General features: G+C 44.7%; 1 protein-coding gene across 4 annotated transcripts in view; it reads right to left on the bottom strand.

Annotated features, from left to right (window-relative positions):
- MAPKBP1 (mitogen-activated protein kinase binding protein 1) overlaps window positions 1-13,688 on the bottom strand; it is a 787,404-nt gene that overhangs the window by 184,846 nt on the left and 588,870 nt on the right. For all 4 annotated transcript variants that reach the window (XM_069638801.1, XM_069638804.1, XM_069638802.1 and 1 more), the window contains 3 exons: window positions 9,989-10,100; window positions 7,172-7,235; window positions 5,583-5,705 (listed from right to left, as the gene is read on the bottom strand). In XM_069638801.1, the coding sequence (XP_069494902.1) occupies window positions 5,583-5,705; window positions 7,172-7,235; window positions 9,989-10,100 (299 nt within the window). The remainder of the gene's footprint in view (window positions 1-5,582; window positions 5,706-7,171; window positions 7,236-9,988; window positions 10,101-13,688) is intronic.

The following is a 13,688-nucleotide window of genomic DNA, read 5'->3' as shown; positions in this document are numbered from 1 at the left end:
TAAAGCATTCTTTAGATCCAAGTTTATTTATCAGTTGTATTTCTTCCTGTCCCTTTCCCAAACTGCAGGTCTCCAGACGAGTGGAGGAAAAGTTCCTGCTTTGTTTTTTGCTTTGTCCAATTCCCCTTTTCCTCTAGGTTGTGGAGTGCAGCAGTTCATAATTTTTGTACACTGACCACCTGTGGGGGTCTGGGATTCAGCACCTCCTTCAGACTCATGCATATACAGGACCCAAGACTTTCCTTCCACAGACCTCTAATATCCTGTCCTCTTAAAAGTAAGGGTGTAGAATTAGCTGATGAAGCTGAAGATGCTGACTTTCCATACAATGATGTGGCGAAGACCACAGAAAACAATGGTTAAGGCGTCAGGGGGCACCTGTCTGTATTGCTTCCATTTTCTTATTTGTAGGAGGACATGTGTGAGGCTTCTACAAGGTTTTTACCGCTAGAGTCAAAACCTCTTTTTGCAGTGGGATGCCCTACAGCCCGACGACTGTATGGCTAATCTTTTGGCTAAGACCCCACCTTTGGAAACCGCCTCGTGGTGGGCAGGGGGGCAGTTGAATGCCCAGAATGTTAGAAATTCCTGCCAACCAATCATGGAACAACCTAGCCGACAATGAACACTCCTCCTCTTACCCCTCATTATCAAAGTACGGAACAGGACTGGGCGAAGGCGACTGATCAGGGACATCTGCAGTCTTACCAGGGATGACCTGTGGAAGAGGAGGAATCATAGGAAGATCAGTAGCAGAGGCGTAGGCACCCTTGGAACAAACGCCACAGGTGCGCAGCGCACAGAACTGAAGGGCCCGAGGAGCGGACAATGCTGCAGGATTCTATGGACATGGTTGATCACCCTTTGACATGCAAGGCATTGTTCCTGGGGTCACAGGTCGTGGTGGCACTTTTTATTTTTAAAGGGACTTCAGCAAATCCATCATTTGACTGGATTTCATTAGCCCCATAAACCTGGTGAAGAACCAGTTCTCACTGATTGCCAAGGTTGAGGAGGAGCCGGTGCTGAGGCTGTTGGTGTGGTGTGGGTAATGGGCACCCAGCGATGTTGCTGAACTGGTGTGGACCATAGATCAGAGTACCTCATGGCCGATGAAGAGGGTGGACAAGATGTACACCTGGAGGTCTGCATCGAAGACCATTGCACATTTGTAGTGAAATCGTGTCTGGAAACTGTGGGTGGTAATCAGAGTGAACCATGACTGTAGTGTAAACCACTAGGCCACGCAGCCATCTCAGAGGATGAAGAAGCAAATCGGTCTCATGTCTGTCACCCATTCTGTACAGGCATGAGGCGTCTCAGGGTAGCGTGTGTGGGTAGCTTCTGTCTGGTGCCGTGACACATATGCTCTTTTGAACCCTCAGGGCAAAGTCTGGTATTATGTATCGAGATCTCAAGCAGATGCTCTGTAGACACGGTGTCCTCGGAGGAAGTGTCTCTGGTAGTGCTGCGTGAAGGCGTACCCTCAGACCATAGTCTGGTAGAAGAGCTAGGTAGCCCCTCTGCGTTACCATCTGTGGTAGCCCTACAGGCTTTGCGCTCGGTATGAGGGCCCTTGCGATCCTTGGTTCAAGCACCAGTAGAAATAGCTTGATGAACCTCAGAGGGGAGCTTGTTGGGCGGGGGGGGTCAAATACCTGGACCACACGCCACTGGTGTGGAAGTCAGATTATTGAACCCTCTCAGCGGTGAGGTCCTTGTAACAGGACCCACACAGCAGAAGAGGTTTACACGAAGAAGAATGAACTGAAGATTCACTTATCTTCCCATGAGACCTCTTCAACAGAGGCGTTGCTAGGGGGGGCCTGAGGGGGCTATAGCCCCAGGTCTTTTGGTTGTAGCCCCGGATAGAAGCTCAGGGGTTACAACCAAAAGTCTAGCAAGCCCACTGTCCTGACAGTCCCAACATTAGCTTAGCCCCAGATCTTTTCCAGACCTAGCAACACCCCTGCTCTTCAATGACATGAAGGCCTTCAAATGGTCTGGAGGGTACCTGGAAAAAAGCATGGTATAAGCACCCCACATGCAACACAGCTGTCCCACTGATGATCAGAGCCAAGACCCTCCATGCGTGAGGGTCCGACGCCGCAAAAGGACTGTCGTGGAGGCACACAGAGAAGCCCACATGGACTGACATGTGCTGGAGGACCGTCAGCGCCCGAGGGCGAGTAGAAGCACAGAAGAAAATTGAAATAAATAGGGGAAAGTGTACCAAAAAAGGAGAGATAAGGTCAACCATTCCAGTCCACGCAAAAAAAGGAACGAGCCATGCCCCACGACCATGGGCCAAGCACAGGTCTGAAATTTAAAATCAAGCATTCTTGCAGTGCTAAATGCTCCAGTTCTGTCCCGCACAGGGGACACCCATACAGTATGTAGGAAAGGGGAACAGGATGTTGATTATGCCACTTGCTGTTGCTCCTAGGTCTGCAGACTGCACTTCACAGCACTTGCGCACACACAAGCAGCTTTGGAATATATCCCAGTAGGCGAGCAGAGCCAAAAACACTGGCCGCTACCCAATAGTCCCCCTAGGGGTGGTTTAAAGTAGGAGGACCTCATGGGGAGGTACTATCCCTCTGGGGACAAGGACGATCACCTGGGGTACAGCCCATTGAATATGGTCACTGGCCAACATTCGCTAGCCCTCCCCACTGCTCAGAATCAGTTTGAGCCTATGTATTGTTTTAACATAGCAAAACTAAAACCAAAAGTATTAGGATGAGCATAGGAGACATTAAGGTAATTAACTGTGCTGGTACGAGGTGGCCCCGAGGAAGCATGAGGATTAAATCATCAACAGAAACCAAGAGCTTTTACAGTCCACATGGGAAGAACTGCATACAAGGTATACAAAGTAAAGGACTATCGGATGTATCAAGCGAGGCTGTGTCAAGCGCAGCTGTGTCTGGCAGCAGGTGTCGAGGCTATGGAGATCCAGTCACTGCCGAAAAACTGGAAGGAAGAGGACACCGGTGAAGTGACGTGGGAGTCCTCCACAGGTTCTGCAGGAGCAAACCCGAGCAGAAGACCGAGCAGAAGACCGAGCAGGTGAGCAGAGCCGCGGAACAGACGGGAGAAGTACTGGCAGGCCAATGGAGCAATGGCAGTGAACTAGAGACCCATGGTCCCAGGAGGTCCTAGTGACGTACCACATTCCCACACAAAGTAACATGAGGTACAGGAGACCCAAAGGGGACACGAGGATAGAGGGGAGGCTGGTTCACGGAGCGCTCTCTCGCCTTGGTAGTGGGGAGCCCGCTAATGGATATAACAAGAGGTGTCTGGTACCTGAAAGCAAATACTAATAGTAGAGGAAATCTTCCTTATCGCAGTGGAAAAGAGCTGACATCAGAGAAGGGTCTGCGACCCCAACAAAAGGAAACTGAACAAACAAGGAGAACTTTGTCACAGTGACAGCATCAGGTCCAGTGATCAACAAAGAATAATTTGGGACTTTGCCAACAAAAAACCAGCGAGGCAGAGTGTACATCAAGCTGAAGTGTGAGAAAGAACTGTGCCCTGAATTAGGAGTTTTGCTGGAGACGCCAGGGGAAGGGAGACATTCCCCCTGGTTTTTATTGCAAATTATAGATCTACACCAGGAGAAGAGAGCCATTCCCCCCCGACATGGAATTGTATAAAGGCTGTATGAAACATGTAAGCCAGGGGGAAGGGAGTATTCGCCCTGGCAATTTTGTTGTAAGAGAAAATTCTTTTGGGTGCTATCCGATCAACAGGCGAAGGGAGCCATTCCCCTGAAGAAGGAACTCTGTTATCCTTTAGTTGTAGTGTGAGGGATAGGTAGGCTGCGACACAGGACGGTGGAGTTTAATTTGAGACACATTATGGTGGACCCTTTTATATTAGTTTTGAGGCAGGGAAACCACTCGTAAAAGATAGGGACAGTGAGGACCTTTTATGCACAAATAAAAGTCTATAACCACCAACATGCCACCTTTGTGTTAGCTTCTTTCGCAGACACCCTTTTGGTGTGTGCTCTGTGGAAGGTTAAATGCAATCTGATGGCTCACCCATCCCAGATATGCAACTTCAGTAAATTTATGATCTGTAACACAAGAGCAATCAACATTTTGGGGAGCGACATTGCAATAAAGTGCGATCATATTTACAATCCTCCATTAATGCTTACCAGAGTCACGTATATATCCCACTCACTCATAACAGACAACCTGCAGGCATACTGGTAGCAGGCTCCATCTAGACGGACCACGTTTTCTTTTCTCACAGGTCCAGGTAGAAGTGTCATGATCATTCCAGAGAATCTGTTATTTGTACTTTCGAAACAAATGCCATGCCCTACTCTAGTTCCAGAGGAAGTTCAATCCACTAGCTCAGTCCCCACCTTCATGGTCCTGCAGTTGCTGTCCAAGTATCACAATTTGAATAGTCACAAGTGGATCTGCTACCGCTCCCAGGAGAACTGGACAGCACCAGCAAAAACTAAACAATTCCTCGACTGCTCCACAGAGTGCAAAGCCAGGTCACCACCTCTCTACATCCAGGACTTTGAGAAGGGTGCATCAAATGCAGCATGAATACAGGGTTTCGAAATGAAGATTCACTCAGGAGTGACCACCATATCCTGGGTGTCGGGCATTAATCACCCAGTAGTCCAGAACTACCACTGCGGAAACGGGAGCGAGTATAAAGCGCACCACAACGTCTACAGAAGAGAAACATTATGCATGATCAATTTTTTGTTTTTTAAATGTATACTAGATGTGTCAATTCTTCATCAGGAACACTCTCAAAGTTAATGTCATATGCACGTTTGTAAGGCACCAGCTGGGCTGGGAGCCAAAAGTAGCTCCTGGTAACTGTTGGTTTCAAGCTAACCAGGCGCTCGTAGACTAAGCTAAATAGCTCCCTGCAATTTCGAATCTTGGGAATAAGATATTTGGATTTCAGATTGCAACAGAGGAAAAATGCTAATTTCCATAAAAACGAAACCAATGAAAAATAGTCATTGATCGACAGGTAATTTGCTCATTGACAGAACTAAGCTTTCCTTTTACTTAGCTGTTCTAATGAGGCTCACATGTAAACATCTATAGAATCTTATAACATGGTTAGGGACTCCAGCATTTCACAATCAGGGTAAAGCAAAAAACAATTTTAGAAAATAAATGGAAATGATTCCAGTTATAAAGTTTTGAGATGAAGAGGAATACATCCAAAGAAACAAGGGTAACTAGGCAGAAAGTGAAAAGTAAATATAGACTGAGAAAACAAGACACCAATGAGAGGAAGTAAAACAAGCAGTAAATAGTTGGACAAAGATAACAATTAGTGCAAAATGCATTATATATGCACCACATACTAATGGAGTTTTTTTCAGTTATATGTTAGCTTGGAAAATCTCACAGGACAGCGAGAAAGATGAACTATAAAATGTCTCCTTGTAGGACCCTATTGGAGTGCCCCTTTTTGGGGCCAATAAACACTTTTACAAGTCTTTTGCTGTTCTCCAAGGTTCAGAAAACTAATGCCAGAGTTTGCTGCTTTGATTGGCTTCTGCCTGTCTGGACATTCCTTACCTGATGCCAGTTGTCTTGTGCGCTGGCGATTTATCGGTTAACTTGACTCGCTGTTTCATCTCTGCCAGTCGCTGGCGCATGCAGATGGTCATCTCAGAGCTCAATCGCCAGACAAATGTGCAGCTAGACCAAGGAGATAGCAATGTGTGAACGCTTTCACAGAAGATGCACATTCCTTTAAACCCACTAGACTGCCACATAGGTTTCATTTTTATAAAGCATGAGCATAAAATAGTAACAGATTCCCTTTGCAATGCTGATTACCACATACACTGAACAGGAGAGTTTGACAGGAGTTGTCAATTCCAAACCACATTTATTATTCAGTAATGGCCAAACAATGCAAGCTGGTATATGATGTTGCACTGCAGGGCTTCTAGAAAAATCAAAGTGCTTGCGTCCACCAAATGACGGTTTTACAGACTTCCCTCAGTGGAATAGGTTTACCAATATGGAAGACGTTGTACTAGACTGTGCCCAAGCCCAGTGATCCCAAAGGCAATGTTCTTCACTTCCAGAAGTAAAACAGAAGGCAGCAATGCACCCACCGCATAAATATTCCCAACTAGCCTTTAAAGCCTTCCTTGCTCCCCATTACTGGTTTTACCTAATCTAGGACTACACGCTTGCTGTTGCGAAAAGGTGTAAAGGTTCTCTTTAGCATACTGTTTACCCTGATACCCCCTCTCACCTCCCGATACTTGATGACTACCCCCAATGAGATCAACCCCTGCTCTGCTTCCAGTCTACACCAAGAGATGTGAACAAAGCCTGGGTGCATAAACCCAAGACAGGTGATGCAAGTCTGGTGGTCAGATGATCGAGAAGCTGTACCCCTGAAGAACAAGTTTGCCAGTACTTCCCATACAGAAGAAGCACCGAACACTACCTGCAGACAACACAGCTCATTGTTTGAGAAGAAACCAAAACAATGTAAAACCGGTGCATACATATATAGGCTCTGTCAAAATACCAAGTTTGTTAGTCTGAAATTGAACAAGATGCAACTCCAAGGACTCAAATGTATGGCACGAAAGTGTTGTGTGAAACGTAGGTTTCACATTGGCGTACGGGCGGGTGGCGTCATTGTTTCTACAGTGAAAATAGGGAATCCAAAATAGTTTGTCCCCAAATTCTACCACATAGAATGTTATATTGTTTTTGAAATGTTTATGAGGAAAGACCACCCTGTTTACCAGTTCTCCCTCAAACATTCCTTACGCTGCCTGGCTCCCTCCACTTGGTTTGCTAAAATGTAAAAAATTGATTCCTCTGCCTCAATGCAGCCCCCCCCCACACCTTTCATCCCTCACTACTTGAAGGCTAGTCCAAAATTGCCAATTTTCTATCTTTGAATTTTGTGCAATGTATTTCGGTCTCAATTATTTCAATCGTTGATTGTTCATTCACAAATTGAGGTCTACACAATTGTTTTAATCTGTAGTTATCCCGCAAAGAGACGTAGTGTGATACTAATGAAACCTTGTTCATAACAATAAATAGCCACTGAACATTACAAAGCCATGGAAAAGGGATGGCCATGGGGTCCATTTTGAATCACAATTAAAGTAGAATATCAGACTTCTTACCTATCTCCTGAGACCGTGATCAGGTGCTTGCAGTCATTTGTGAACTTCATACCGGTAACAATCTCTAAAAACACAAAATGCCTTCTATTGCTCGTGGTATCATCAAAAGTCAAACTATTCAAACAAATACGGACTGAGGTTAGTGGGACTTTACAAGTAATGGGTCACAACTGTGGGGGAAGAGTATGAGCCCATATTTAGTTGAAGACAGTTACACAATGCAGATTAAAATATCAAAAGTTAACACTACACACGAGATACAAATCACACTCAAAAAACAACAAAAAAAGGTAGAGATGGTAGAGGATATCAAACCAAACAAAGGGTATTGGTATTTTCCGCTTTACTACAGGCACCATGAGAGTGGATCTTTAAGCATAGAGACACACATTTTCAAGTATAGCTTAATCATTAATGCTGAATTCCAAGTTCATAGGTTTAACAATTTAACAGGGACTAGGAGACGTTGCCACATGGCAATTGCCGGAGACATGAGGCAACACTGTCACAAGACTCCACACAATGAGAGTGGAATACTTAGTTAAAAACATGTAAAGTAAGGAAAATAGTGGGAAGTTGGGGCAGGAGGCTTAGTCAGCCATTGTCTGCAATAGATTGGCCAACATTCCAATATCTTAACTTTAATAAGTCTCAGCCATTTCTTGCTGTGGCTTCTTGCATGTCCATGTCGGTAGCCAAATCTGATAAGCGCCTCTCTGATGAATTCCCCATGTCTTATTTTGATGGTTTCTGCCACCAGATCTGGGAAGATGTGGATCTGCTTGAATTTCAGAGTTCATCTTTTCCGTAGCTGCATTCAATATTCTCTCCCTGAGCCCACTGTGTGCCACCCTGGATATTCACGCGTGGTGATCTTGTTGGTGATCTTTATCTTCACTCAATGACAGTGGTTATATAATGGTGGGGTCCTCCTGCACATCTAGTAGGTTCTGAATCTACAGAGCAGCAAATCCTGACACAGCACCACTCTCAAACTCTTAATGCAGGCTCATAACATGCATCTGGCTCCCTCTGCTCTGTTCAAGATTAAACCTCTGCAGGCTAAGCCGTTTTAGCGTATGTTGGCTTTCACCTTCACATTCGCCATTTTGCACTGTTACAAACTGTTTGCTGCTCCAGTCTCACTTTACCTTCCAGAGTTGCAGATTTTTCATCCACTGACTGCTCATTCTGTTAGACTATACAATAAAGGTTTGGCAAGCTAATAAAAGATACAATCCAATCCTTTTCATTGCTTCGTGCCAGTGCTTGAGAAGCTGCAGAGGGTCATGGAAGTGCTTAAAACTCATTCCTCTAGCCGGTGTCTCTGCTTAGAACCGCTTGAGTGAAGGAGTTACTGTGTCCTTCCTTTTACATTTAAAACATAGCACCCCCCGCTCCCTCGAGGCATTTCCCTGGTGCCACCTAGCCATAGAGTGGTGGAAATTGAACTTTATTTCCCCTCAGGACTGCAACGTGGCTTTTCGACTAATCTGACAGCCAAGATCTCTTTAAGCCCAGAAATATTTCAACATATCATTAAGGATTCAGCTGGCAGCAACACAGACCTATGAAGTGTAGTGTGCCCTCTGTTAAGGCTAGTGACACCATCAATAGTATAACCTGCCAACAGCCAGCCATCTTTCCTGCATGACCCAAATAGGGAGGACTTGGTCCTTCGTACCTGGACCACACCCTTTCAACTTGATGCGCCATTCTGGTGACTACGGCAATCTTCCATACCAAGGCTGAGCTGTTGGGTTGGCAGATCCTTCTTCAGACACCATTGTTGGGGGGAGGGAGGGGTCTGTAATTCTGATACGTCAGGGTGGTATGATGGCATACAGGCAAAGTAAGCCAAGTACACGGCATGCCTTCAAGTGGGTAAGGAGGGGTCAGGAAGAGTAAACCCTGCCTCACCCTCAAGATCCATTACTCTCCCTTCATTAAAGCAAGCACCAGACCATGGTCAATATCTTCCCCGTGCAGACAGAGCAGTCAGTGGTGTTGCTTAGCATTTTCATTTACACTTGTACACGGTTGCAATGCTCCGTACGGATGCTTGTTCCCAAATTTGGAGTAGCAACTCTCAGGAACATCGTGCACATCCGATAACACGCTTACAATCCAAAATATATTTCAGAGCATACAATCTTATTTTTTTAAAACAGCTTTTCTTTTTACTCAGCACTAGTTTATCAAATGCAATGGTTTTTCAAAAAAAATGTAAAGACATGATGTAGGTTCTCATTTTAAAAATTAGGTACATATACCAGTCTTATAGTAAGCTTTTAGGCCTTCAGAGAACTCGATTGGCCTACAGAGCTTCAATGGCATGTGGCCTTTTTCTGCTGGAAGTTTAGCAGCGAGAGGTTGATTGCAATATCAGTGTAGCAGCTCTCTAGTATATGGTACGGCGGTTCATGTATCTTCTTTGTCCCCCCCCCCCCATTTCCAAACCTGGATGGAGGTGATTTGGGATACAGGTTTAGAGTGTCTGCTTTTTCGATTACAGTTGTGCAAGGTCGATAAGGCAACAACAATGGAAGAGTTACGGGTGTTTCCATAAAATTAACAGACCTGTTGCACAGAAAACAGGAAGTATAAAACCTCAAAATCTTGTTCATTTGAATTTTCAGTTCCTAGCACCAATGTTTTAATTCGGTCCCCTTTAACATAGGCCTTTTTTTTTTAAATGGGCGAATATAGTATACAACCTCCTCTAGAAAAGTAATTGAGAAACGAGACAGTTGGATTGAGGACTTTGTATTATGTGACAAAGGGAACAGCTGCCATGAGTAGGTTTAACTGACTTACCAGAGTGCCCAAACATAGTGGCCACACATTCCCCTGAATAGAAGTCAAAGATGCACAGGTTTTTATCGGAGCAGCTGGTGGCAATGTAGAGGCCTGAAGGGTCTGTCTGAACCTGAAGGTAAAACAGGTGAAATTACAGTAAGAAATTACTTTGAATAGTAAGGTTTCGGCAAAGCCATACAAGGCATTGTTCAATTCAAGGATTTAGACACTACCATTCATTAGATTTGGTTTTACGAATTGCCAGTCACATCCAATCTAAAGCAGAGAAATTAGTATGTACTGTCAATCACACAACCTTTGACAAGGAGAGTAGAATTGTGAAAGAATAAAACGTCCATCTTCGACATGAAGGGGACTAATGTTAAGATAGATTTCCACAATTATCCCGGGGGTGGGGGAAGGGGGTGGGTGTCGGGGGCAGCCAATTATGAACAGGGAGACACAGGTCAGCCAAACCCAATCAAGGTACGGTAGCGGAGCAGTCATGGCTTGGTCTGAGAGAGCGAGAATGTGATCCAGGGCTACAATTAGTCCACACAGACAAACACCAATAATTCAAGCTAGACAGGTAAGTATATAAATATGCAATAGTTTATTAGACCTTTAAAACACATTAATCAAGTAAAAACTCAAGTCAAATATGGTCAAACACTAATAAAACAGATGTGTACATTCAGCCTTCGGAGAAATAAAATAGCATTTGCTTCACTGACCAATGAGAAACAGTCAAGTACCTGGATGTATTAGAAATATAAAGAACACTTCAGTATAATTATAGAACAGCTTCTCTAGCTATTATAAAGTACAATCCATATATGGTTGATCCTGTTGTCCAAATACCAGTTCCAAAGTAGATACTCCACAGGTAGGTTTATGAAGAGATTGGTAGTGCCAGTGGTTATGATTAATAAGTGAAAAAAGTTCAAGAAAGTTCAAGTAAGTAAAATCACTCAATCCCAGGTCTTGGGATATTACTAGGAATGGATATTTGATCAGACATCTACCGACAAATGTCATAAAAGCGTGATTTAGGGACCGGACTTGACACTATGGAGAATGGGGGGCCCGGGGAGGGCAGGCACACTGCCCCTCCCTCCCCCAACTCAGATTTCGCCAGACACCACTGCTGGTGTTGCAAAACCCGTACTGGACACCATTTATGGTGCAGTGAAGGAAGGCCCAAGTGCCATGGGTGCAGGCAGGGGGGTGGGGGGTCACTTTTGACATTAGCATTTACTTTGTCTATCGCTGTGCCTAGGAATTTATTCCAAACAGCTTCCAGTAGACCACCTAAAAGATAGATGAAGACTTCTGAAGAGCAGCCTACTTCAGGACACCTTCAGGGATCGAAGGGGCTTTGTAATGGGAGTGGTCACAGTCAGGCAGTGACAGGCCATCTTCAATGCACGAACAAAGGAGCAGGCCCTGTACAGTCCGTTCATGCAAGAAGGCCGAAAATGCAAGATCAGGTGTCTTGTTACACAAATTGAAGATCCTCCAAGTTCCAAGAATACACCCGAGAAGGCTGCAGCAAGGTAACCCGGGGGAGAGCTTGTCAGTACACTGGCTGTCCTGGGACACTTACGAAGGCTCAGTGAGACACAGATCCTCGATTAGCGGTTGGGAATGGTTGTTACTACTGGTCAGAGGCCAAAGCACTGACCAGGGTCTTCTTGACATCAAGACAGAGGAGCAGTGCTTCACCAGGACAGCACTTGTTTATGCTGGTCAGTGTCAGGAGTCGTCATCAGCAGACTACAATTCTTTGTACAGGTCTTTGCTCCACCAACGATCTGTCGAATGGTAGCAGGATCTCTCCTTTTATCCAAGATTTGGACTGGGAGCATGCCCAAGCCCACCATTCAAATAGGCAGTGGATAGCCAATCATGGATAGCCACATCCGTCCAATAACAGACATTCTGACAGCATGGATGTGGATTGAGAGTAGACCATCCCAGCCCCCACTGACCACACACAAACTGCTCTTTAGAACACAAAAGTCAGTTTGCCCCAGGAAATGGCACTCCACAAAGGAATTTCCTAATTTAAGAAAGCCAACGAATATGGCCCAAAAATAAATAAATACTTTCCGGGACTGCCATGTCAGGGTGCTGCTAGCCACCTGCTGTAAATGCAGAAGTGCACTAGTAAAATGTTCCAAAAAGGGTAAACATATCACTGCCGCCTCCAGCTCGTCTTAGGCACATTGTAAAAGTAACGAAAATGCCATTATATAAAAAGCCATAAGGCTACAAAGCATCCTAACTGCACTTCACGGTAAGGTGGTGTGCGCAATTGTAACAAGAAATTCACAAAGCGAGACCTAGTGTCTCAGGACGGATGGTGTTGGGGACTAATCCGTTTTCCCATAAGAACGCGCAAGCAGACAGCTTTACTTAACTCCAGAAAGCCAGGACAGGATCCAAAGCAAGCAAAAAGAAAGGACGACACGTGTGGGAAGCGAGCAGGAAAAAGAAAACCTTCCCCAACAACGAATGCCAGAAACAACTACCCCACCTCAAGTCACACACAAGTAGAACAATGAACAAGGACACAAAGAACAGCGCAGCCATAGCCTGACAGGAATCCAGAAATTGGAGGCCTGAATCTTAATATTAAGACCGAAAAAACTGAAAGAAGTCAGGCAGCTTCCTCTTAAGATCTGTAAAAGACATTCATCCAATTTGAGCCTTTTTAAAGGAGGAATCAGGCCAAGGCAAATTCTGCCACAACTGAAACACTAGAGAGTCAAAAACCCGACGCAAATAAAGTACCGGTTGCAAAATGTAATGGGGTCTAATCTTCTAGACATTTGATTAACAGCATCACTGCCGACACCTACTGCAACAACCTGGCCCAATCATGTTTCCATATCTGAAATAACACCAGGCTCCACGCTTTCGTTGCTTTCATGTATGAATGTGGTTTGATAAAAGAAACTAGCCGGTTTCCAATCAAAAATAAAATCTACATATTTGGTTATACAACTACTTCAAAATATTCTCCATGTTAACCTGAGAGTTCTCCAATCGGGTCAACTTGACAGCTCTTTTTTTTTTTTACAAATCCTCCATGAAGCCATCTGTCCGTGTAAGCCTTCTTTGGCGCAATGGGAATCACGGATCAGATTATTTTTTCTAGGCCATTCCATCACTGCATACAGAACATTTCAGATTAACTTTCTCCCGAGATGAGATGCTTTCCCATCAAACAAGAAACCATGGCTCTACCATTTCATGTTCTATGTAATACAAATGCCCTATACGCTGCATTTCAAGTCAAATACAAAAGGCCAAGTAGACGAAGGCAACGTTAAAAGCTCAAAACAAAGTTATCTGCTGAAACCTAGGGAAGTAGTAAAAGGTGAAGGAAAAATGAACTTATTTTGCTCACATTTTACTCCTCCCTCCCTCCATCCCTCCCATTAGTCAGCATATCCAGTATCAGACATGGAACTTCTGACGCGTGTCCAGTTATGGCTCCTAGCTAACTTGCTAACGTGCCGCTTTCATTGGCACCTGGAAAGCTTCGAGAGAAAGGCACTGTAAGCAAATCTTGGCGCAGCCATGGCATCAGATGTTAAAGGAAACTCTGTATGCACGGTGTTAATGGCCATGGATAAGGCAATTTAATGTCATGATTATGGATTTCTTACAGCAAAACAGATCCGTTTAAGTCACCAACTCGTGTGAAGAA

Source organism: Ambystoma mexicanum, chromosome 14 (genome assembly GCF_040938575.1).
Source record: "Ambystoma mexicanum isolate Mex_15411 chromosome 14, UKY_AmexF1_1, whole genome shotgun sequence".
Taxonomy (NCBI): domain Eukaryota; kingdom Metazoa; phylum Chordata; class Amphibia; order Caudata; family Ambystomatidae; genus Ambystoma; species Ambystoma mexicanum.
Note: the sequence above shows the minus strand (reverse complement) of the source record. Positions and strands in the feature narration are given on the sequence as shown.